Raw genomic sequence first — 24942 nt, 5'->3', positions numbered from 1 at the left:
ATAGCATGATTTCATAGCAGGGATTAGCTCACTAACTAACTAACACACGGGGATTAGTCCATTCACATATCATACCAATGTAAAAGTAAAATCTAGAGGATTACGGATAACCGGGAATTAGCTTTCGAAGCAGGGATTAGCTCACTTGACTAACGCACGGGGACTAATCCATTCATTACGATTTCTAGGGAATTAGTCACATCTAACGATCTAATGTTCTATAGGGAAAAAATCAGTAGAGATATGATAAAACTATATAACATGTTATTCTGCTTGGGAGAAGGATTTAAGGGGAAGATCAAATTGGGTAAGAATTATAGACCAATGCAAACTGATGTACAATGTATATAAAAGCAGATAAATGTTTGTCGGTGGTATGCTGTAAATTTTAAATGATAGAAGCTTGACTTCAACTGTAGGAAATTCTCGAATGGGACAAAAATACACACAATCAATCAATCAGCTGTAGGAAATATCCCTACTAAAATATCATGGTAAAGTTAGATCAAAATAACGATAGTGGTTTTATAATGCACATTATTGTGAAACCTAAAAGACATCTTAAAAGAAACGGGGCGTATAAGGCGGGGACAATCACCCGCTCTGAGATAATAAATTTCTCAATCTTTAAAGTTCATGGAAAAGTTATATTTTTCTAAAATAAAGTTTTCAGGAATGGCATTTTCAACATATTTGATTCATTTATTTTATTAAATGGCATTGGTTGATGATTTGTTTTAAAGTTGTAAGTAAAGCATATTTAGTGGAAAACTGGTTTTTTGGAGCCACACAAAATGATTTTTGAAAATGAATGGGACAAGTTCCCTTTCTACATTAACCTTTAAATGACCGAAAAGTAAATGTAAAATTAACTTAAAGTTTTAAAAAATGGAGTCTGAGCCCATTCCATTTGAAAATCGAACATTATAGAAAAAAATACGCTTCAACAACCTCTTTTATTTTAATCACACTGAAACACATCAATGACAAGAAGACTTCGTGGAGAAAAATAAATTATTTATCAATAAGTTATTCAGTAAAATAAAGGAAGCTAATGTGTAAAAGATGATATTAACAATACATTTTTTTTTTGAAAAATGTAACTTTTCAAGAACTTTCAAAATTGAGAATCGTGTTTTTTCAGGCTGGGAGATTGTCCTCGCTCTGTACCAGGGACCTTTACAGCGAATATAGGTTTTAAAACATATCATATATAATGTATCCATTTAATAATTGAAAGGGGATTATGCTTTAGAGGTTATTGACTCACACAGCACAGATTCTATAATTGGTCTTCCAAATTGAACATAGATTACCCTCTCCCCCCAAATAAGGAATAGAACAGGAAGTCACAATCATGGTCTAGCCGTGATATTAAACCGGGAAATACTACGATCTGAAGCACGCAGTATCGAAGGGGTACAGGGATGCCCCCTAGTGTTTTTTTATTCTCCCGAGAAAATAACTGTTGTTAATGTACATAGGAAATTTTAATATAAGGCGTGTTGTCATTTTTTCTTCCTTTTTGCTGCTTAAAAATCGATTTTTAACGCAGGAGGGGGGGGGGGGGACTCCAAAACAGTTTGACAAGCAGGAAAAAAACCTAAACCTATTGTCTAAACTCGAAAATCTTTTCTACATTCGGGCCACAAAAAAGAGAGAGAAACCCCAACCATTTGAACATGGGTAGGAAAACGAGATTATATATATTTTTTTTTTCTTTTTGTCCTGGGTCTTCTTGTTGGATATCACCAATCCTTCACTTTGAAGCGGTGTTCCACGTTTTCGCATATTGATAATATCTTTCCGCAAAAAATGAGTCACAATTTCTCGAATTTTTTTTTTAATTACGATTCCGCATAAAAAAGGGGGAAAATGTATTACGATTCCGCAAATATGTTATCTGGATCACTGGTACATAGATAAAATAAAAATTACACAACAGATTAAGATACAAACAGGAGTAGCTGAATAGATTGCTCCCATGCATGTAGTTGTTTTTTTCTTAAATTTCATTAGAACGCCCTTCTTGTCTCTCTGAGCTGAGTCGAGTTTTCTACCAATTGGTCGAACTGGATTAAAAAAAAAATCACGGAAATAAGTTTACGGAGGGCTTCTGAAATAATACACACCGATCGATGCCTTAACTACATGTAGCACATGTATAATTCTTGTATGACTTTTTAAATAACTTTAAATAACTTAATAAGTCATACCAGATTATGTTCAGTTTGAGACTAAATGAAAAATTGTTACAATTTTCTTAATTCAATTGTAATGCATATTTCTAACACCGACTATACTACTACGTATAGAACCATGTAAAAATAAAGTGGGTCAATTCTCTTCACTTTGTTGGACTTTCATTTAAATGTACATGTAATTATAAATATATTTCGTGGGGGACTTAAAGGTGGAGTAAGGGTGAGATTAAACACTTTTACCGACAAGCAGTTTTCCTTCACATGCATATATGTATATAACGTCCTTACTTATAAGGGGTCGTGTTTCCTGAAATGGGGTGTGTATCGAAATTCATAATTTTGTTTCTTTATTAACTCTGAATAAGATGGAAGGCTTCAAAGACCCCTGACCGTCCTGCAAGTTTCGATATTGAGAAAATAAAAAGCTATTTATAAAACGAGCATTAAAGTGTAAAGAATAAAACAAGAGATTACAATTAAATTTGTCCACGGCTCTCCGAAAGGTTCCGGATTTTTTTTACTATTAAGTAGGGTCATAAGTATGTTTTAGGCGCAATCTCAAGACCTGCCTAGGTACTACTTAAATTTGTCTTAAACCGTAACATAAAATGAACTTAGCTACGTCAAACTTACGTTCAAAATATTTTATGAATCATCATAATTTTCATATTTATTTATATATATACATGTATTTCTAAAAATATGATTTAGTTGCGTTTTTAATTACACATAGGTTAAAGTTGACGTCCTTACCTATCGGTTTTAGCTAGGTTAGATTAGATTTCGTATTAAAAATATTCTGTTTAAAATTAGTCTGAATATTTGAAAATAAATATTGCACGGACAAAAAATAGTGGTTCACTGTAATATGCATGAATATTGTTCATCACTAGAGACTGCAATGTTTGTCGTTATTCTTTTGTTTTGACAAAGGTTCACTTGCTTTCAAATTGTCACTTTCGCAGACATTGCACGATAACCGAACGTCTATGTACTTGAAATTGAAACTCTTAATAAAACAATAGGGACATATTAAATTCTTTTTACTCCGATGAATCAGCCCATATCAGCAGGCAAAGACTGCAGACGTTTTATGATATACTTATTTACAATTCTAATCAAGGATGGAAAAGAAGATAATTTTTCGTATACCTCCTACATCTCTCTCTCTCTCTCTCTCTCTCTCTCTTATATTAGTGAACTCTGTCTGAATCCACGCTTGTTGCATTCTACGTTTAATCTAATTTAAGCAGACACTCTTTATTAGTTTTCTAGTAAGCACCCTTTAATTCAACGACAATTTTTCTGTGTTTTTTTTTTATATAAATCTATATCATCTCATTTTTGAATATAAAAATCCATGATTACTGTGTACAATTAACTTATAATGCTTAGTGTTTATAACCTAGGTCCCACTAACATTCAATCGTATCCCAAAAATAAAATTTTGCCTTTACATGAATGTCATTTAGAGAGTGAAATTGGAATCAGTGATCAATATCACCCCCTCCCCCTTCCCCCGACGAAAAAATAAAATTCTTATATATACCAATATTAAATAGAGAAAATTATTTTCTTTAATGTATACTATGATTAGATGAATGTTTTGACGTCGAAAGTCAACCTTTGAATAGTTCTAAATATGTGTTTAAAGAAGTTAAAACATGCTTAAGTCACCTCTACCGACTGCCTAAGTTTTGCTAAGATTGTCAAATCTTAGCACGCTTCTAGTTATGGTCTTAAGTTTTTAGACTGTACTTAAGTCCTACTTTAGCATGGTCTTGGACTTAAGTACATTTATGTCACGACCCCCTGAACCGTAATCATGCTGAAAAATTCATTTAATCAAAACAGATTATGGGCAGAGCAAAAATAGACCTCTGAAAACAGATCAGGTGCCATGGAGGAGTAAGCAACCCCTACCGATTGACCGGTGTTGCATATTATTTGTTCCTCCTCGTTTAAAGATCGGGGGGGGGGGGGGCTAATACGATAACCTTTTAAAGAAAAGGTCCAGCGCGTATAAGAAAAGGTCTGCTTACATTTAAAGGTCCAGGTAGTGCAAAATGCTACCTGCATAAACTTTGACAATCACATAAATTTTCAGAGAATGGGTTTATATCATTTGAAAAAAGAATTGTTTACCCTTGTCGTTCAATATGATCTCTAAGGCAAGACTTGCTATTCCCTGTTCAGCTGCTTTGAGTTGTGCTGCTTATGCCCCAAAAAATAAATGTAAAAAGTGTCACATTTATGGTGCTATTGTTTGTTTGTTTGTTTTTTTTTACCAACGTTTGCTTCGATTAAAGGTGTTAAATCTGCCTGTGTGTTCAGGTAATAAAACAAGGGGGGGGGGGGGCGGTGAAGTAATCATACCTCTACCTGCAGGTAGGTAGCAATGGCAATGTAATGGCCATGTATTTGCCTTATATCAATTGCTCTGAATTCTTTATTTTAATAATTTATGCCAAGGAACAAATTATAGTACTATTATGATATTCATACTTTAAAATTGTAATTTATATTATTATAGTCTATTTTTAGTAGAATATTTTAAGATATTTCTTCAATTTTGTTTTAACAATCGCCATTTGTTTTCAGTTTATAATTACATTTTAATTATTTACTTTTGGATAGGGTAAAATATGCATTTACCTAATGATGTTTTCTATGTATATCTACTACTGAAATAAATACATTTAATGCTTAAGCTTTAAACAGGTAACTCAATGTTGAAAACATACATCAGAATGAAAGTATGGTTGAATAGATTTAATTCTTTGAAGCATGGGAGAGGAGGGAAGGGGCTATTAGTTTGCAAATATTTACTCAAGAATAGAAAATAAAGCATATTTACAGTTGGGCCCATCGAAAATAACATCAGTTGATCCTTTTTTTTTTTTGCGTACCAAGGACTTTCTAATATGTGCAACCCCTCCCCCCCCCCCCCCCTTTAACTGAAAATTAGTTCAATGTGTAAGCCTGTATCTGTACCTGTAGGGTTTCTGAACATTATCATTGAGATACAGACATCAGCAGAATACGATTTGGGTATCTGGATTAACCGGGTGCAACATGCTGCATACACCCCGGGCACAACATTGAATTTTCGTCAATATCTTTAAATACGAACTGTTTTATAAACAGACAATTTATGCATACATTTATACAGATAACGTGTACTTAACAGTAATATGAAAGTGGTGATAAAGCGAAGCTTTGTTCTGATATGTAGTAGTTATCCCATATAATATTGTTTGTTATGTACAGATAACCTACACTTTTATATGGCCGTAGGAACCGGGGGGCACGGGGGTTGGGGCGTGCCCCCCCCCCCAATAATTTTGCCGATATATAGATTATTATAGGAAACATAGATACTATTTGCTTGTGCCCCTCAATAAAAACGTCTGATGCCCTTTTTTATTTTTATTTTTTTGCTTGTCGGGAATTCTTGTGTCCTCTCAACTGTCAACTGAAAATGTATGGCTATGCCCCCCAAACTGAATTTGCTTATTACGGGGCTGTTTTAATAAAAGAAAAAAAACCCAGCTAACTAATGGTACAATTGATCATAAACACAATGTAGCGTCAATCTTGCTCTGATCCTCGGAATTGTGTTGAGGTGTTTGATAAAACTAGAAAGTGTACAGTGGATTCATAGGTATCCATATACTTCTTAGATAATGCTTTCTTCCGTATGCATATGCTTTCCGGCGAAATATATCCATAAATTGAAATATTGATAATGTACAAAAAGGATACATTGACCCCCTTTTTATCGCCCCGGAAGCATATACCCCGTGCACAACGTAGCATACACCCCGTATGTTGGAATATACACGATGTAAAAGGTCGACCCTCTGTATTTCAGATACAGTGTATCTTTCTGTTAAAAAGTGAAAATTATGGACAGGGTTTATTGGATAGCGTAAAAACTAAAGGTTTACGTCAAAACGTGGCCAACGCACATTTATTTTTCAATACTTCCCTCGAAAATTTTACCAGATGTGAGAACAAAGCAGTCCTGTAGTTTTTTGTTTTTTGTTTTTTTGTATACCGTATTTAAGGAAGGCTGGTTAAGTCCTGTGCGTCACTTTCAAGCACCTGTTCGATTTCGATAAACTCGCTTGCCTGTCTGGAAGTTTTTGTATGCTTAGAAAGCATTGTCTTATAAAGTCTGAAAAAAAATTCTCGAGGAGTTTGTTTTCGACGAGTTACATGTATGTCTTCTATAATTTTCGTAATTTTGGTAATAATTAATATATAATTATTGAAATTTGATACTGGTGTGCAACCTAGAGTAAGCCCCAGGGCGAACTTAAAAACTCAATTTGATATGAAAGGTATCCCCTCTGTATTCCCAGGTATGCTTCAGTCAGAAACTTAATTAATATACATGCTATGATTTATGAATGTCGCTCATTTCTGATATTCAAATAATATCAATTCATACGTAAACCTGTATGGCAAGGCCATACAGAATATGATGAGGTCATCTTTAAAAAATTGTTTGTCCTCTCCCGACCGACTGCTTCAAAATGGCTGTACTCAAACCTTTTTAACCTCCAGGGAATGCTAATTTTCCCCTTTTATTCCCAGATTTTCTCATCTTGTCAATATGACAACCATTCAATTTTTTTCAGACCAGTGGAGAGCTACATGTATATATCTGCAGCTAGATATGACTAAAATTTTTCGATAATATATATATAATATTTTGTATTTTATAAAACATTTATACCTCGTTCACCACTCTAAACAATTATTTATGTTATATACATGTAGTAGACTTTATCCCTAGCCCCCCCCCCCCCCCCCCGATCTTTTATTACATAGTGCCATTGTGCACCTCGTATATTACTTTTTGATCTGTCACTTATTTCGGGTCTCTCAGAGCAAAACATGGACTTTGCCTTTATAATCATATCGGAGGCGGGGGTATCCTTTAGTGAGTTCAGTGCTCACAGTACCTCTAGTTTGTTATGTGAGTTGTACATGTTGTATGTTGACTCATGTGTTGGTAACGTATAATTTTATATGTGTAACTGGTATAACTCATTGTGTGTGATTTAATATTGTTAGTTGTAATTAATATATATTAGAAGTGTAGTGACTCGACATGTGTGTTAGTAGTGTAGTGACTCGACATGTGTGTTAGTTCTGTAGTGACTCCACATGTGTGTTAGTAGTGTAGCTTATTATGTGTGGTAATTTTGTTGTTTGTTATGTGAGTTGTACATGTAGTATGGTGACTCATGTGTTGGGAATGTATGATTTTATATGTGTTTCTGGTATAGCTCATCGTGTGATTTAATATTGTTATTTTTAATGTATACTTCAGTCGTGTAGTGACTCGACATGTGTGTAAGTAGTGTAGTGACTCGACATGTGTGTTAGTAGTATAGTGACTCGACATGTGTGTTAGTAGTATAGTGACTCGACATTTGTGTTAGTAGTGTACCTTATTAATATGTGTGATGCATAAATAAACCTTCAGAAAAGCATTTATGGAGAAAGCAATACATTATATATGTAAACTTACGTTCATGTGACATCAAAAGTTTAGCCCAATAAGTAATCATTCGTGCCTTTATACGTATTATTAAAGGGTATCGCCCAGTTTCCCCATATATATACCATACAATTTGGAGTGCTGGATTTAACATGTAAAACAAATTTCAGAAATTTTAAGTGTATACCGTAAATTAAAATACCTTATTTTTCTAAGTACTCCATACATGGCTTTTGACGCTTGTTTAGTTAAATGTGTTTTGGCACTTCTGAAGAAACCACTACGAGACATGATAACACCTACATTGTAAATATTTAAATTCGTTCACAATTTCAATTGGTGCACCTATATACAAAAATATTTTCTTTGGTATTCTTCCTCTAGAAAAATTACTATTTTATTCTTGTCTGTATTTACTTGAAGCTTACAATGGTCACAATAATCAGAGAAAATATTCAAAGATCTTTGTAAATCCTCTGGATTATCAGATATTCTACTACGATTATTGCCGAGATCAAAGAAATGCCGCGGACATTATTCTCCAATAAATCACGAACGTCATCAAAAAATTATCAGATCAGAAACACATGTCAAATCTGTACAGTTGAAATAAATATTTCACTGTATAATCTAATACTTATTTAGACCATATCGATGTGTCGTCTTCCGCAGTCTAAACGTGTGTATTGCCTGAAACAGCTGATAAATATCGTTTTTATAGCCAAGTGGGGCTGTTCTACGGACCTCCCCATAACATTTACACTCCCGTGATTTTACTGATAAATCAATGAAATAGACAACTGGTTTTGTTATTTTTCATTCATAAAAATTAATCAATATATGTTACAAGCAAATTTATAAATAATTAAAGGATATTTTTAATCCAGCAAAAGCTGAAATCGTCTGCATTTTATGCAATCGATTGACCCTCTGGTGTTAAATGGAACAGCGAAATTGCGACATGGTGACCTAATTCGTTTCTCTATAGAGAAAACGATCAACTGTATTTTAGAGTCGTTAGTAGAATAGAAATAAAGTCCTTGTTGTCGTGAATGATGCAGGATAACCTCCTCGGTCTCGAAATGTTGTCTGAAATATAAAAGCCTCGGCTAACGCCTCGGCTTTTATATTTCAGACAACATTTCTCGACCTCGGAGGTTATCCTGCAACATTCTCGATAACGCGGACTTTATTTCTTAAATAAAACTGTGTCATCAGCATAAAAAAGTCTAAAAAGTTTAAACATTATCTGCATTTCAATTTCTAATTTTTCATCAAATCTCGTAACCCCTTCAATATTATTCTGCAATAAATAGTTTTCTAAATTGTTAATATATAAAGTAAAAAGAAATTGGGATAAATTTTCCCCTTGTCTTACCCCAAGGTTACACATGAAAAATTCAGAGATATTTTGATCAATATATATCTTCGATTTAATACCACTGTACATATTTTTGATAAATCTTAGACATTTACCATCTATACCACTTTCAAATACTTTGGACCACAAACCAGATCGATCGCCAAGCAGCATCAAAGGCTTGTTTAAAGTCAATAAATGCACAATAAAGTTTTTTCTTACTAAAAGAAACAAATTTACACAAAAAATCTAATATCAATATGTTATCTTTTGTACCATATCCTTTTCTAAAGCCAGCTTGGGCTTCAGTAATCAATTATAATTCATCAGAAAAAGTATCCAAACGCTCACATAAAATACTGGTAAATACTTTTCCTAAACAGCTTAATAGTGTTATTGGTCTATAGTTTTCAGGAAGAGGTGGGTCTTCCTTGTTTTTATACATTGGCTTTAACGATACCAATAAGCCATTCCTCAGGTACAAAACCAGTATCAAAAATCAAATTGAAAAGGTCAACATATAGTGGCAAAAAACATGATATTGTTGTACTAATATATTCGTTACAGAATTGATCATACCCTGGAGCTTTATTATTTTTCAGTTTGTTAACTGCTTGCAAGATTTCTTCTGCAGAGATTTGACAATTTAAAGGGGAGTTATTATCGAAATTGATATCATTATCATCTACATTACCTTCATCATCTTTAGATTCATTATTTTTTTTTTCTTCAAAAAATCGTACATTGCTTTGATATAAACTTCAGTTTTACATCTAGCCTTCGAACTATTTAAAATTCTCCAATATTCCTTAATATCACTTTTCTGTAAATTTTCTAATTTTGACGTTATAGATAAAGAATATTCTTTAATACATTTATCCATTGTTTTCTTGTATTCTTGTATTTCTTAAACACGAAATAGTGAAGTCATCTTAAATTACTTGAAATATATCATTAAATCAATCATTGCTCTCATATGAACTGAAGTGCCAATCGATTATTGCTCTCATCAATTGAATTAATGCGAATTATTGATGCTGGCAAACATTAGAAAAATTAAGGCGCGCATCATTTGAATTGATGAGATCAGTAATTTATTTGATGCTAGCAGCAATTAAATTCAGTCATTCTTCTCATCAGTGGAATTTAACTCGAGCCCCAACAATGTGATGGCATTATTAATATTGCTGAAATATTTAAAATTTCTAACCAATTATCACATGTTTTTTTTATCATTTCAATTTACATGCTTTATTTGAATATATCTTTAACACAAGTAACATAAAAAGTATGTTAATTTGGCTGGTATGGCAGAGCTTCCATATTTCCTTATATGCTCAAGCATGCACATCGTTTAGTCTCCCCCAAAGTAAATTGATTAAAAAAAAATTAATACTCCTTCAGGGCATAGGATACTCAAAATCAAAGGTTGTACATATTTTATCATTGACAAAACTATAATTATCACGAAGTTTGCATAGAAAGCCATCTTCCTATATGAATTTTCTCTTAATTTTTACTTTCATATTTATACTGAAATTCATTGTAGGAACACGATACAAAAATGTTATCACTAAAACACCCTTTTAAATTTTCTGTTTATGTACACGTTATAATGTATTTCATTAACTTATGATTGATTTATCTTCTTTAAAAAACTTTCAAATACTCTAGTAATGTAGTACCGAGAAATTTCAGTCGCCCAGTATGCCTCACTAGAATAAGAACAAAAATATATCTATTCTCCAACTTCTGTGAATAAAATGGCTTTGCATCGTCAAAATTCCGGAGCTTTCAGGGACTTTAGTCCTCTGCGCCATCATCTGGGCTTTGCCCTGAATCTATCAAGGGTATTGAGGCGGCTTGAGACACCCTGTCCGTTTAGAGAATGCATTTTAGCATTTTCTAGCTAAACCACATGTTTCTTGTTAGATAGCGTATTTTCAAATCATTGAAAGTCTCCCCCACCGGTCAATCTGAGCAGTAGGGTGTTAAAACACACTTTCCCAAGCGGTCAGGGAGTCTTCGCATCTTCTTAACTATACATTAGGGTATATGACTATATGTAATCTTTTAAGAATTTTCTCTTGAAAATGGTTAAAAATGGAACGGCGAAGTATTTTTATCATTATCATTATTCATTTTTTATCGTGTTTTTGCATTGTATATATAGATATTGTACCTCTGAACAGTTTATATGATATATATATATATATATATATATATATATATATATATATATATATATATATATATATATATATATATATATATATATATATATATATATATATATATATATATAAATGAAAAATCCAATATATCTCATATATATATATATATGTTATAAATGTATCCCATGTACTATTATTTTGGGTTGGGTGAATAAACTGAACTTGCACTTGAACTTGGGCGATTATCATTGGGTATTAATGAGAATGAATTATCATTAATACAATTAATTCCACTAATTTTTTGGTTACCCAGATCACGGAATATTTACTGTTTTGAAACTATGATGAATTGACGTTCGAGTTTGTTTTTTTACTAACTGACCACATGATTCTACACACAGGGATTTTTTGGGAAAAATTTAAAGAAAATTCGATGCTGAAAGAATATATATTTCAAACATGCCACTACTCTAAATTTTGAAAGAACTTATAAATCGCAGGTTATCTAGCTTAATGCCGAGCAGCTAATATTGACTGCTGATAATAGCAGTATTGCTTCGGATGCTGCTTTTTCCTTCATTATCAGCAAAAGTGACCATTTAGGTGCTTAGGGAGTAGCTTTTTTCGTAACTTTAACAAGCATTTTGAGAGTATTGCATATGCAATGCTAGCACCCTACCGGCAAATGTTATCTGGTTCTCCTAAAAAATTGAAATGCCCGTAATTCCGTCAAAACTCTTGAAAGCGGAAATTCAAACTTGATCTGTAACTTAGTAAAGGTAGACTCACATACCAAACATCAGTTCAATATTTGCAAGCTGTAGAAAAAGGGCGGAAAATTCAAGTGCCATGGGAAGGACTTACAGAGGGACAGACAGGCAGACAGTTGAGGAAAGAACCGTACCGTTTTTACCAGTAGGGGACTAGTTTTTAGCTTAACGAATCTTGCACAGATGTTACATGGAAAGAAAAGATACAAGACATGCTTAGGATACTGCTTGAAATACATTTTCTGAATGAGTGAGAGCATCAGATCAGTTATTCCTCTCATCAGCTGGATTTATACGCGCAACTATTCAATAAAGGAGAGCAATAATTGATTTGATGCGCTTATCAATTGAATCGAAGATAGGCCTATCAATACAGTGGCGGAAAATTTACTCGCAAAGAATCAATTTAGAGATTGTCTTAAAAAAGATTTTTTCCGTTCTTTCATTAAAAGAAAGTATCGTTCATTCCATTATTAATAATAAAAAATGAATTGATGATGTCCTTGATTATTAAAAGATATCTTCAATTATCGACTCTGAGATTAATGTTAATTAGAGTTTATGTTAGACCGGCGCTGTACATGCTGTATACATGTATATGTCAACATGGGAACAGCTCTGATAACATACATTTTTGCCGTATATCCAATCTTTTCCTTTGATCTTGTGTACTGTCTTGTACATACATACACCATTTATACCAGTAAATAAAATAAAATAAACGGTGCAATTAAAAAATTAAACATGATCACTAGCTGTAGCGATTTTCCTGTGTGTTTATAACCTTGCAGTGAATTGAGGGTTGAATTAGCTGTACTGATTTGCACGTGTGTGTTCAATAAGTGTAAAAATGTAGTGAGTTTCATGTCGAATTTCAATATACTTAAAGTAAAAGATATCAAAAATTCCTATAGATACAGAGAAATCCTAAGGTTAACCTCGGTATATTCTGGTCTTACTTTCTCTTTTTCAAGCCTCTAAATCGGTGAAGCGAGATGAAGGTAAAATTTCAAATGTAGTCAGTTGGCTGGATTTACAAACAAGGGTGTGTGTGTGTGTGTAATTGTTTATTTGAGAATTATATTTAGACAGTTAAATTATATATATTATGACATATATGTGACCTTTTAGAGAGGGATCTGGCAGACTGACCTTGGAATCTGCTAGAATGACCATATAATTATACATGTACATATAATCTGTCCATAGGTGACTGACCTGTTACATTATTTAAAATTTTGTCCTGAAATGGGGAAGATCAAAGGGATAATTAAAATATATTCTAATAGAGACAAACAAGATGAAGAAAATTCCATGCACTGCGCAAGGATTATTTTTACCAATCTCAACAGTTCATAGAAAAAGTAATATTTTTCAAAACTGTGGTGTCAGTTTCATCTTTTAAACAATATATCCCTTTATTTTTTTTCATTTAGATAAAAAATAATTTTCAATTTTGATATGTGAAAGTTAAAAAAATTCATAAGATTCAAACTCTCTTCAAATCTATTGTTTAGGCATAATGTTTTAGATGTTAAATTTTACAAAATGCAGTCTTTCTATATTTATGTGCTTGTGTGGATTAAATAAGCGTTTGTTTTTACAAGTATATCGTTTTGTTTTTGTTTCTTTAAAGAATTTTTTGATGTTCTTGTATTGAATGGGTTCAAACTACGTACATTTCTTTTATTTTTGGAAACATAAAATAAATTTTAGATTAATAAAATAATTGAACCAAATGCGTTATTACAAATTATTAAGTGTATACAATGTACTTAAGTGTAGTTCCATGTAGCATTCATTTCAAATAATTATACATACACTTACCTTAAGGCGGGAGTCCCTCCCTTCTTTGAGCTCATTTTTCTTTTTTTGTGTTTGTCCTCTCCAAACACACAATATCTTTCACACCTAGCCAGAATGATGAAGGGTGTTCTATCATAAGGAACAATACAAGGGTCTCTTACATCATTAAATCGTACACGAGACTTCTCATCAATGACTGAAAAGACATAATATTTAAAAAAAAATATCTTTTGACATAGATCCTATTTACGAAGTACAGCTAAATTATTAATGCTTAATCATATGTGAAATTCTGCTTTAAATTGTAACTTATATAAATGCTTTAATATTCCATTCAACTTCGTAATTATATTCAACAATCTTAATTATAATAATTGAATGTAAATAAAAAAAAAATGACTGCATTTTTTTTTTTATAATTTCAAACAAATTAAGTTTTTAGATCTGTTACTGTGAAACTCAATGCAGTAAACTTAAACTTCAGAAGTTTAAGGGTACAAAAACCACTTTTATTTGTGTACCAGCTTAATTTTCAAACATTAAAATAAGTTGGGTTGGGGAGAGAGGGGGCTGACAGATAGATTGTATAATGTAACAATGATGCGTGGTATTAATTCTAGTTGGTCTGGTAATAAATATGTTAATCAGATTAGTCCAATGATCTTTTGATGCAGAATTTGTATGCAAAGGTCCGACCTAATTGATAGGTGGGTAGGGGGTATTCTAATGATCATCACAGTGGGATACAAGTAGATCTTTCTAGGTTTTATACATATGTATACACTGGGTGGGATCAAAATTAGGACAGTATAATTGCAGATCAAACGAAAAGAGGTTTTGTGTGTTTTCAGTACCTAATTAACAATATACCATTAATTATAATTAATATATTGAATTTTAAACAGTAATAAAGGATTTACAATTAATTGTTTTGATTTCATTTTGGGAAGCAATTATTTAATGATTATACAATACTGATTAGAATATAGAACTTCTGTATGATGTCTTCACACTTAAAGTATGTATTATATTATAGGTCATTCTAGCAGATTCCAAGGTCAGTCTGCCAGATCCCTCTCTAAAAGGTCACATATATGTCATTATACAATACTGATTACAATATACAACTTCTGTATGATGTCTCTGTCACCTATAGTATGTATTATATTATAGGTCATTCTAGCAGATTCCAAGGTCAGTCTGCCAGATCCCTCTCTAAAAGGTCACTTATATGTCATTATACAATACTGATTACAATATACAACTTCTGTATGATGTCTCCACACTTAAAGTATGTATTATATTATAGGTCATTCTAGCAGATTCCAAGGTCAGTCTGCCAGATCCCTCTCTAAAAGGTCACATGTATGTCATTATACAATACTGATTACAATATACAATTTCTGTATGATGTCTCTGTCACCTATAGTATGTATTATATTATAGGTCATTCTAGCAGATTCCAAGGTCAGTCTGCCAGATCCCTCTCTAAAAGGTCACATATATGTCATTATACAATACTGATTACAATATACAACTTCTGTATGATGTCTCTACACTTAAAGAATGTATTATATTTTAGGTCATTCTAGCAGATTCCAAGGTCAGTCTGCCAGATCTCACTCTAAAATGTCACTTATATGTCATTATACAATACTGATTACAATATACAACTTCTGTATGATGTCTCTGTCACCTATAGTATGTATTATATTATAGGTCATTCTAGCAGATTCCAAGGTCAGTCTGCCAGATCCCACTCTAAAATGTCACTTATATGTCATTATACAATACTGATTACAATATACAACTTCTGTATGATGTCTCTGTCACCTATAGTATGTATTATATTATAGGTCATTCTAGCAGATTCTGGGGTACTTTTCAAAGTTATTATTTAATATTTTCTTTTAAATTAATTTTTAATATGAGTTTCTTGATATGTGAATGCATTAATCAGGGTGATCATCCAGTTCCAAGGAAACGTAAACAGTTACTTCAAGCTTCTAAAAAAAAAAAGGTTGCAAGGCAAGGATTGTCATGAAAGATGCTGTCTTCTTCCCTGATTATAAGGTAAAAACTTGTAAATATGTATGTCCATTTCATTTTTAAAAAATTAAAAATCATTTAAAAATATAGTAATGGATGAATTCAATTCAAAAATATGCATTTTTATGTGTAAGAGATAAATCATATTGGTATTTTTAATAGGTTAAGAAAAACACAGAAAAAATGAAAAAATGCAAGGGAACTATTGAGGGATGACCTTTCAGATGTACCGGATAATGTCAAAAGAGAGAGGCGGATTTACATCCTGCTTCCAAAGAGTGAGGATCATGAATCAACACATCTTACTGGACAAGTAAATAACAAATATTGTATTCAGTAAAAGAAAGTCATATAAAGGTCTAGGAAACATAATTGATATCTCCTAAAAAATATATTAACATTTTATAAATATCAAGTTAATATCAAGTTAATTAACTTTAAAACTTTATACAAACGTTACTTTAGGTTTGATATGGATTTTTGCTTGCCGGTCCGATACGTGATATGGGTTTTCGGACCGGTCCTTGAGATAGGGTATTGTGACATCACCTGTATCGCACAGTTCAGAATCGGTGTATATAATACTAAGTATATCAATAAACAAGTAACAATATCATGGCAACTTGGAAGATCAGTTGATTGGCTTAGACTAACAGAAATATGATCATATGAAGTCACACCTATACCATTTGTCCAAGGAAGATCAGGATTAAAAGAACCAAGTTGTTAATAAATGTGTCCTTTTATAGAACTGATATGTAATACAATTTTCAGCTTGCTGGCTTCATGAATCCTCTATCCAAGGAAGTTCGAGATAAACTAGGGAAACTTGTTGGACATGGGGTAACAAGTGTCTCAGAGATGCAAAGACATTTGCATGTGTTTGTTGAAACCATGTTGTTTAAAGACACAAAGCGTCCTGCATTGACTGATGCTGCTTACTATCCAACAGACGAAACAATCAGAGCACATATATACCTTGCCCAGCTACGGTTGAGGTACAAAGACAAGGACTTGTTAAAAAGTTTAATTTCATCAAAGTCTAATTTCTACTCTGTCAAAGTATATAACAAATTAATTATGACGAAAAACATTTGACCATGCACAAGGCAAAGAAAGTGATCATATTCAATAATATTTTTTAATGTAGATATTCAAGGAATATAAGGTAGCAGAGTGGCAAGACAGTTATCCAAGGGATAATTTCATCTTTATGCCTGCCTCTGACTCTACACCAAGTGACAGAGATATTTTGCAGGATGTAGAGTGTGTGGAGCAGGATGATGATGATGAGGTCTATCCTCAAATACAGACAGCAGAGACAACAGAATTTTTCTTCTGTCACCAAAGTGAATTTCAACGTCATCTTTTGTACAGGTTTGATAATTTTGTTTGTTTGTAAGAATATTGACAGATATTTTGAAGACTCATATAAATATTATGATTCATTTTTTCTTCAGATATTGAGAAGAAAATATATAAAATTTTAATTTCTTTAATATACTGATTAACTGTATTGAAAATTCATAAAAGATGAGTGTTTGTATTTGGTTTGCTTTGTACCAGGTATTTCTTTTCTTTTTTTATGGCCCCGTAATCAAAGATTTGGGGGCAAAATTTTTGATTACTTTTTTTTGTTGTTGATTTATTTTTAAGAAAGATATTTTTGCTAATGCAATGCACTCACAAATTTGTTTAAATTTGACCTTGACGTTTGACTTTAAAAAAAATAATTAACCCTTTCCATAACTTTTTTAACAGTTGTTAATAGGGCTTTATTATTTCACACTTGTATTCCCTGTGACAAGACCTTTCTTTGGGTAACATTTCTATCTCTTGATCTTGACCTTAGAGTTTGACTTGCATTTGAGAATCTTTAACCTTCACCTTAAGCTGCCATACGGGAGCATCAGTGTTTCAGAAACACATTTTGTTCTGTGTTTTTTTTTATCCCTATTTCATAATGCAATTTGTTACAGGTATGGAAACTCCCTTTGCTTTCTTGACACAACATACAGAACAACAAAATATGCATTGCCTCTGTTTTTTCTTGCTGTGAAGACTAATGTTGGATACAGTGTAGCTGCAGAATTCATTGTGCAGCATTAAACAAAGAAATCCATAATGCAGGGTCTACAAACCATTAAAACTCGGCTCCTTAATGCACCGGACAGGCCAGCTGAATGGTCCTGGGAGCCTAAGTTTTTTATGACAGATTTTTGCGAAAGAGAAATTGTTGCCATTGAGGAAGTTTTCCCTGGTATAATGATTATTTTTTATTTTTCAGTTATTTTATAACAAAATTTCAATTTATTTAGAGATAATAATTATCTCTTGGTAAATATGGCATTAGATTTTCTTACAACAGTAAAACTTCTAACTGTTAAGAAAGAAATCTGACAGAAAAATTATTTTAAGTAATTAATGTACATAATGTTAATACATGTACCCCCGGTACTACTAACTGCTATATCCATATTTTTTTCTTTCAGAAAGCTTTGTTTTTATCTGTGTGTTATCTGCAAAGTTGGACCAGATGGGTCAGTAAGACTGACAATGGTCTTGCTGACTGCAAAGACCATGTGCTGGGAATGCTGAGGAGATGTGCTCATGCATCATCAGAGAAAGAATACACAGAAGCCATCACAAAATTGCAAAATTCAGATATCTGGGCCAGAAACAGTCGTCTTAGAAACTGGTTTACAAAAACATGGTTGACAGAAAAAAAGGTTTTTTAATTGATATATTTAAATTTCATGAAAAAGAAATTCTGATCCCTATTGCTTGTTTTCCTGATTGAACAACTTAACCATTTAAGAAAGAAGGATGCACAGCAAGGTTAAGGATGCCCAAAGTCTTTGTCAAATTGTGATGTCATTTGCATCAGATGCAAATTGTGACTTGTAATTTTTCTTTAAAAAATGTAAAAACTATGTATTTGGCAATATTTATCTTTGGCTTCTTTTTACCTATATAGCACTGGGTTTGGTCACAGAGATATGGATCTGGACTCTTGGTGAACACGAATAACGGTCTGGAGAGACAGAATAAAGTATTCAAGTACCAGTTTTTAGAACAACGAAAAAACAACAATGTTTCAGGAATGATATCAAGCCTCGTGCATCAGTATTTACCAACAATGATGCTCAAGTAGGTTGAAGTTTCAGCTGTAAATGAACATTTTTTAAATTTTTGAATTTGTTAATTGCATGTGCATGATTTGGCTTGTTTTGTTAACTCAGTAAAAAGAAGTTACAGCCTTTGAAATTCCACATTATTTCAGAAATTTTTGTCTTTCTGTTCGTCTGTCTATCTGTCTGTCTGCCCATAACTCTTGAGTGGGTGGGGCTATGGATTTCATATTTCACAGATGTATTCCTTGTGAAAAGACCTTTCTTTGGGACCTCTTGACCTTGACCTTGGAGTTTGACCTACTTTTACAAAAAAATACCACACTTTTGAACAGTTGGAGCTAGGGCTTTCATACTTCACGTGTATTCATTGTGACAAGACCTTTCAGCTGATATAAATATTTTTGACCTTGACCTTGGAGTTTACCCACTTTTTAAAAACTTAACCTTGGCCATAACTTTTGAACAGTTAGAATATTTCACAGGTATATTCCTTGTAAGGAGACCTTCCTTTGGGTACCAACACTTTTGACCTTGACCTTTGGAGTTTGACATGCATTTGAGAAAATTCAACCCTCGCCCTAAGCTGCCATACGGGGGCATCAATGTTTCACAAACACATCTTGTTTTTTGTTTTGTTTTGTTTTGTTTTGTTTTTTCTTTTTTTTTTTTGGGGGGGGGGGGGATTTGTTTCAGGCTGTTGCTAATAGTAATTTAACAATCTTCTTATTTTTTATAATACATGTACATGTATAATGCTATAGTCTAATTAAAAAATACCTCTTGAATTAATTTTGATTCAATAATGTTTAAATCTGCTTCAGCCATATTGATTTAATGTAGAGAAAGTAATTTTTTCAGATATTTGCACTAAGATGTTGGAGCTTAATTTTACATTGCTAACTTGAAATGTCTTGTTTTTAATGAAAAAGTGTTATTCTATTTAGGTATATAAGGGATAATGCCACGGCAACAGATGGGTTTGGACGATCGTACATAACTGATGTACCAGAGTTTTTGAAGAACAGACCTCCACGCCTCATAAAACACTGCATGTCAAAAATGGAACTAGCCGACACAATCAATGAAACTGAAGTTATATCTCTGGGCAACAGAACATACAAGGTAACTTCAGTGAACTTAAATTCATAGAAATGTACGAGGGGTTATCAAAAAGTTCGTGGACTAGCGCCATAAAATTAAAACCGCTTTAGGTACATCAATGAATTTTAATACATTTAGTTAGCATCATCTTTTCTATCGATAGAATAAACCATAAATCATAAGTTTAATTTTTTAATAAATTGTTATTGTTTTTGTAAGCAATGGTATGTCCAAGCGGCGCAACCTCAAATATGACGTTTTTTCTACCTGAGTGTAACTGAGAAAAACTCTTTTGATATGAGCATTTGTCGTCAAAAACTCCGGTTAACCCAGGCATGTGGTACAACACAATTGTTCCGTAAAATTTGCAATTTTTACCCCATTCTGTAAATTCTATGAAATTTTATCGTAAATTTATATGGAGTGTACAAACAATTAAGGGTTCAAAAATGACGTCAAAAAGGAGGAGGGGTTACTGTTTCCAACATTCTTTAAAGTTTCGCACCTGGAAAAACTGGTATAGACCTAGGGAATGTTTAAACGGGCTACAGAAAAAATAAAACACATCCAGAGTACTCGTTTTAAATAGCCAAAAAGATTCAGAGAGATGAAAGATGCACAGTTAAAGTCAATGTAGTGAGGGTGTCAAAAATCAGTCACGTCGAAAAGTGACGTTGATCATGTGTGGTAGAAATTGAACTCCATCAAGCTAAGTATTCTGGTATAATCAAGTGAGGATCTTTCCTTATGTATAGATACATTTACAATATTATATGCATTGAAAGCAGCTGTTCATGACATTGTAAAGTCACATAAACAAGACGGACTTAAGTCCTTACTTAACTCCAGGTAATCACATCAAGATAAGTGTATAAGGTAGACGGAGTGGACATTGAGAAACAATGACGTTGTCGGACGTCATGAAACTAAACGGCGACAGCGCCGGGTGATCATATAATTTCTTTTTTATTTTAGAATAATTTGGCAAATTATCAACGTATCGAGCTAAAAAATTCAACATTTCTTAAACATTTGTTGATTTATGTTCTTCGTAAATTTTGTAAGCACAGACTACATAGTATTAATTTTATCGCATCAGTCCACGAACTTTTTGATAACCCCTCGTACATCGCAATTTGAACTAAGACATTCAAACATGCTGTTTATTACTAATATTAGTAGCAGAAACCATAAGCCATGTGAGGTTACAACCATTATGCTAGCAAAATAGATTTTATTGCTGAATTAAAATTAATATCCTTTAATTTAACATGTATAGCACATTCATATTTGTGTGACTATTTACCTGAAAGATTTCTTACCTCATATAACCCGTATGTGTACAGTTCCATGCAAAACTTTTAAATAGCAGGTTATAACATAAATATTGAAGTAATTAAAAAAAAAAATGTACTTCCCTGTTTAATAAAATAATTTATATATGAAAGGTGAAAAGTAACTTCTTCGTTATTGTATAATGACATATAAGAGATCTTATATCAGGGGATCTGGCAGACTGACCTTGGAATCTGCTAGACTGACCTATATTATATTACATACTATAGGTGACAGAAACATTATATCATACATGCCAACTTTCCCGATTTAGGCGGGATCCTCCCGATTTTACCCTTTGATCCCGCTCTCCCGATCGGGAGAGCAAAATTGCCCTAAAATCCCGATTTGAAAGAAATTCACCCTAAAATTTCCGATTTTCAGAGTTTCCCTACCGCAATATTTTGTCAATCGGGATTAGAATATCAGACTTGTTTATTCAATGCACACAGATTAGTCCTTTGTTTATTTAACTCAGACAGAGGTGTTAATTAGCCACAGGAAATCACTTCTCGCTTGAACGCACACAGCTGTCCAGGTACAGGTAACATATAGCCTGGAGCAGTTAGGGGATTAAACTTTTCAGTCAGAAGGGGTATGCATAGTGAAACACATAGATTTAGGGGTTAATTAAATATCATTTTATTAAAAACAAAAATTAAATACAGTGATATGATAAACTATCAACAAAATCGGAATTAACACTGATTAATCCTTGTTGATCGTTACTTAAAAACGAAAGTAGAAAACAACAAAGCATTGCTGCTGATTTTATCTGCTTGTAATAAAAATATTGTAAATTTTACCGGTTAAAATGAGATAAAAATAATTTAGATGAAACAAAAAAGTCTTATACCTCAAGTACACTGAATCCCCCCCCCCCCCATGTAATATGACAAGGGAATACCCACACGACACTGCCAGGATTAATATGAAAAAGTTCATCATGATTATAACAATTTTAATTTTTGTTTTGGATAGGGGGTATCCTTGTTATAAATAATTGATGATCTCAAGAGTAAATTCATTTCTTCAAATTGTTTTGTGTGTGTGATAAAATTAATCACCATGATGTCTACTTATTAATAGGGAATAAAATGACACTTCTATTTAAAGTACATACCACAAACAAATTTTCCTATCTCTCTCTCTCTCTCTCTCTCTCTCACTCACACACTCACTCACACACACAATGCATTGCAATTTTTCAATATTTCTTTCAATTTAATGTCTAATAAGGAAATTCTAATTGTGTAAAATGTAAATATAGAATTTAACAAATGTTTCCCAGAAACTGTACAGTAACAAAACCTTATATATATATTTCTAAAACTTTGCAAAAAAATTTATTTGAACTAAAAGTTGTACATTTTCACCAAATTATGTGTCTTTTTCAAACATAATGTTGTTAAACTAAAAAGATATTTGAATTTTGGAAGGAAAAAAATTTGTTTGTATTATTTATTCTTAAATTGTATAAACAAGTGATATTGATATTATAAATTAAAAAAAAAATGGGATAAACATTTATTTTCACGACAAAATGTCGCGAATTTAAAGCTTTGAAAATTGTCGTCACGCGCAAAATCCCCCATGGGAATTTTCAAAAGTTGGCATGTATGTTATATAGAAGGTGTACACTTCCTCGTTATTGTATAATGACATATTTGCGATGTTAATTCAGGGGATTTGGCAGACTGACCTTGGGATCTGCTAGACTGACCTATATAATATTACATACTATAGGTGACAGAGACATTATGTACACTTCCTCGTTATTGTATAATGACAGAGATCTTATATCAGGGGATCTGGCAGACTTACCTTGGGATCTGCTAGACTGACCTATATTATATTACATACTATAGGTGACAGAGACATTATCTACACTTCTTTTATTGTATAATGACATATAAGAGATCTTATAACAGGGGAACTGGCAGACTGACCTTGGGATCTGCTAGACTGACCTATATTATATTACATACTATAGGTGAAAGAGACATTATGTACACTTCCTCGTTATTGTATAATGACATATAAGAGATCTTATATCATGGGATCTGGCAGACTGACCTTGGAATCTGCTAGACTGACCTAAATTATATTACATACTATAGGTGACAGAGACATTATATAGAAGGTGTACTCTTCTTCGTTATTGTATAATGGCATATTTCAGATGTTAATTCAGGGATTTGGCAGACTGACCTTGGGATCTGCTAGACTGACCTATATTATATTACATACTATAGGTGACAGAGACATTATATAGAAGGTGTACTCTTCCTCGTTATTGTATAATGACATATATGAGACCTTAATTCAGGGGATCTGGCAGACTTACCTTGGGATCTGCTAGACTGACCTATAAAATATTACATACTATAGGTGACAGAGACATTACGTACACTTCTTCATTATTGTATAATGACATATAAGAGATCTTATTTCTTAAGATCTGGCAGACTGACCTTGGGATCTGCTAGACTGACCTACATATATTGTTTCATACTATAGGTGAAAGAGACATTATGTACACTTCCTTGTTATTGTATAATGACATATATGAGACCTCATTTCATTTCAGTGAATCTGCTAGACTGACCTTGAGATCTGCTTGACTGACCTATATAATTTTACATTATATAATATATATATATAATATTATAGTACATACTATAGGTGACAGATACATTGTTACTAAATTGGTATCTGCACAGTTAAAAGGTGTATATTGTAAGATTTAATCAGGTTTCTGACATGCAGAATGTTCTTGTAGGGACAATAATGCTTTCACTATATAATACATGTTCACGTGTACATGACCCAGGTGAACAGAAGGATTTATTTTTTTTCTATTTGGACTTAAAATTGTAAACTTCCAAGTTGATAAAATTAGTTTTTAAAATATATTTGTCATGCACTTGACTTTCACTCAGAAATACTGTCCTCCACCAAAATTTAGAATTTTTCAATTCAAATTTGTATACATGTATGACAATTTGTCTTTTAAAACTTGAAAAATTCTAAATCAATTGATTAATAAACAAAAGGTTCATTAAAAGGCTTGTACGTTGTAAACCACCTTCTGACTTTATTGATCCAGTATTGCGAAATATCATACCTTTAAAGACCTCAAACACCACATCCCCAATAAAATAATATTTGAAGAATTCTCATCCTTTACTTTTGATTTGTCAAAAAAAGGACTGTAAGTTGTAACCCCCCCCCCCTTTTAACATTTCCGGACTTTATTTATTACCAGGTTGCACCCTAATTAGATTGAGAAATTTCAAATTATTTCAACTTTTTATGCTTATTTTAATTTTGCTTCCCTCACAGTATTTGGCTTGGACTTAATACTCTTGTATCATATCGTACGACATATTGAAGGAAAAAAAATATTGCTTTTTTGTCGATATACAATATTAACCTGCCATCCAGTACAATTTCATCGTATTGGCTGGAAAAAGAACAGTTATTGTATATAA

The 24942-nt window shown here is 32.5% G+C and overlaps 2 protein-coding genes across 2 annotated transcripts; both read left to right on the top strand.

The window, feature by feature from the left end:
- Positions 1-16068: 16068 nt before the first annotated feature.
- On the top strand, positions 16069-17987 carry LOC133196526 (uncharacterized; the record flags this gene model as incomplete). Its single annotated transcript, XM_061332403.1, has 4 exons — positions 16069-16191; positions 16653-16940; positions 17029-17255; positions 17858-17987. Coding segments are annotated over 4 exons (768 nt in total), but the record flags the coding sequence as incomplete, so codon positions are not given.
- LOC133196514 (uncharacterized) lies at positions 17048-23412 on the top strand. The gene is made up of 6 exons (XM_061332392.1): positions 17048-17255; positions 17858-18138; positions 18371-18607; positions 18856-19028; positions 19957-20134; positions 23380-23412. Exons 3-6 carry the CDS (start codon positions 18470-18472, stop codon positions 23410-23412), a joined length of 522 nt encoding a protein of 173 aa, XP_061188376.1. The 5' UTR covers positions 17048-17255; positions 17858-18138; positions 18371-18469.
- Positions 23413-24942: the final 1530 nt, after the last annotated feature.

The sequence above is a fragment of the Saccostrea echinata genome, unplaced genomic scaffold, assembly GCF_033153115.1.
Source record: "Saccostrea echinata isolate AGI-Se365-2 ecotype Australia unplaced genomic scaffold, CSIRO_AGI_Sech_v1 ptg000001l, whole genome shotgun sequence".
NCBI lineage: Eukaryota > Metazoa > Mollusca > Bivalvia > Ostreida > Ostreidae > Saccostrea > Saccostrea echinata.
This window is presented reverse-complemented; position numbering and strand designations above follow the sequence as displayed.

What these genes read in the sequence shown, in the direction of transcription:
- LOC133196514 (XM_061332392.1), top strand. Translation starts at nt 18,470, where the DNA reads ATGCTGAGGAGATGTGCTCATGCATCATCAGAGAAAGAATACACAGAA. An exon ending in CATGGTTGACAGAAAAAAAG is followed by an intron (nt 18,608 to 18,855) that starts GTTTTTTAATTG and finishes TTACCTATATAG; the next exon opens with CACTGGGTTTGGTCACAGAG. An exon ending in TTACCAACAATGATGCTCAA is followed by an intron (nt 19,029 to 19,956) that starts GTAGGTTGAAGT and finishes TATTCTATTTAG; the next exon opens with GTATATAAGGGATAATGCCA.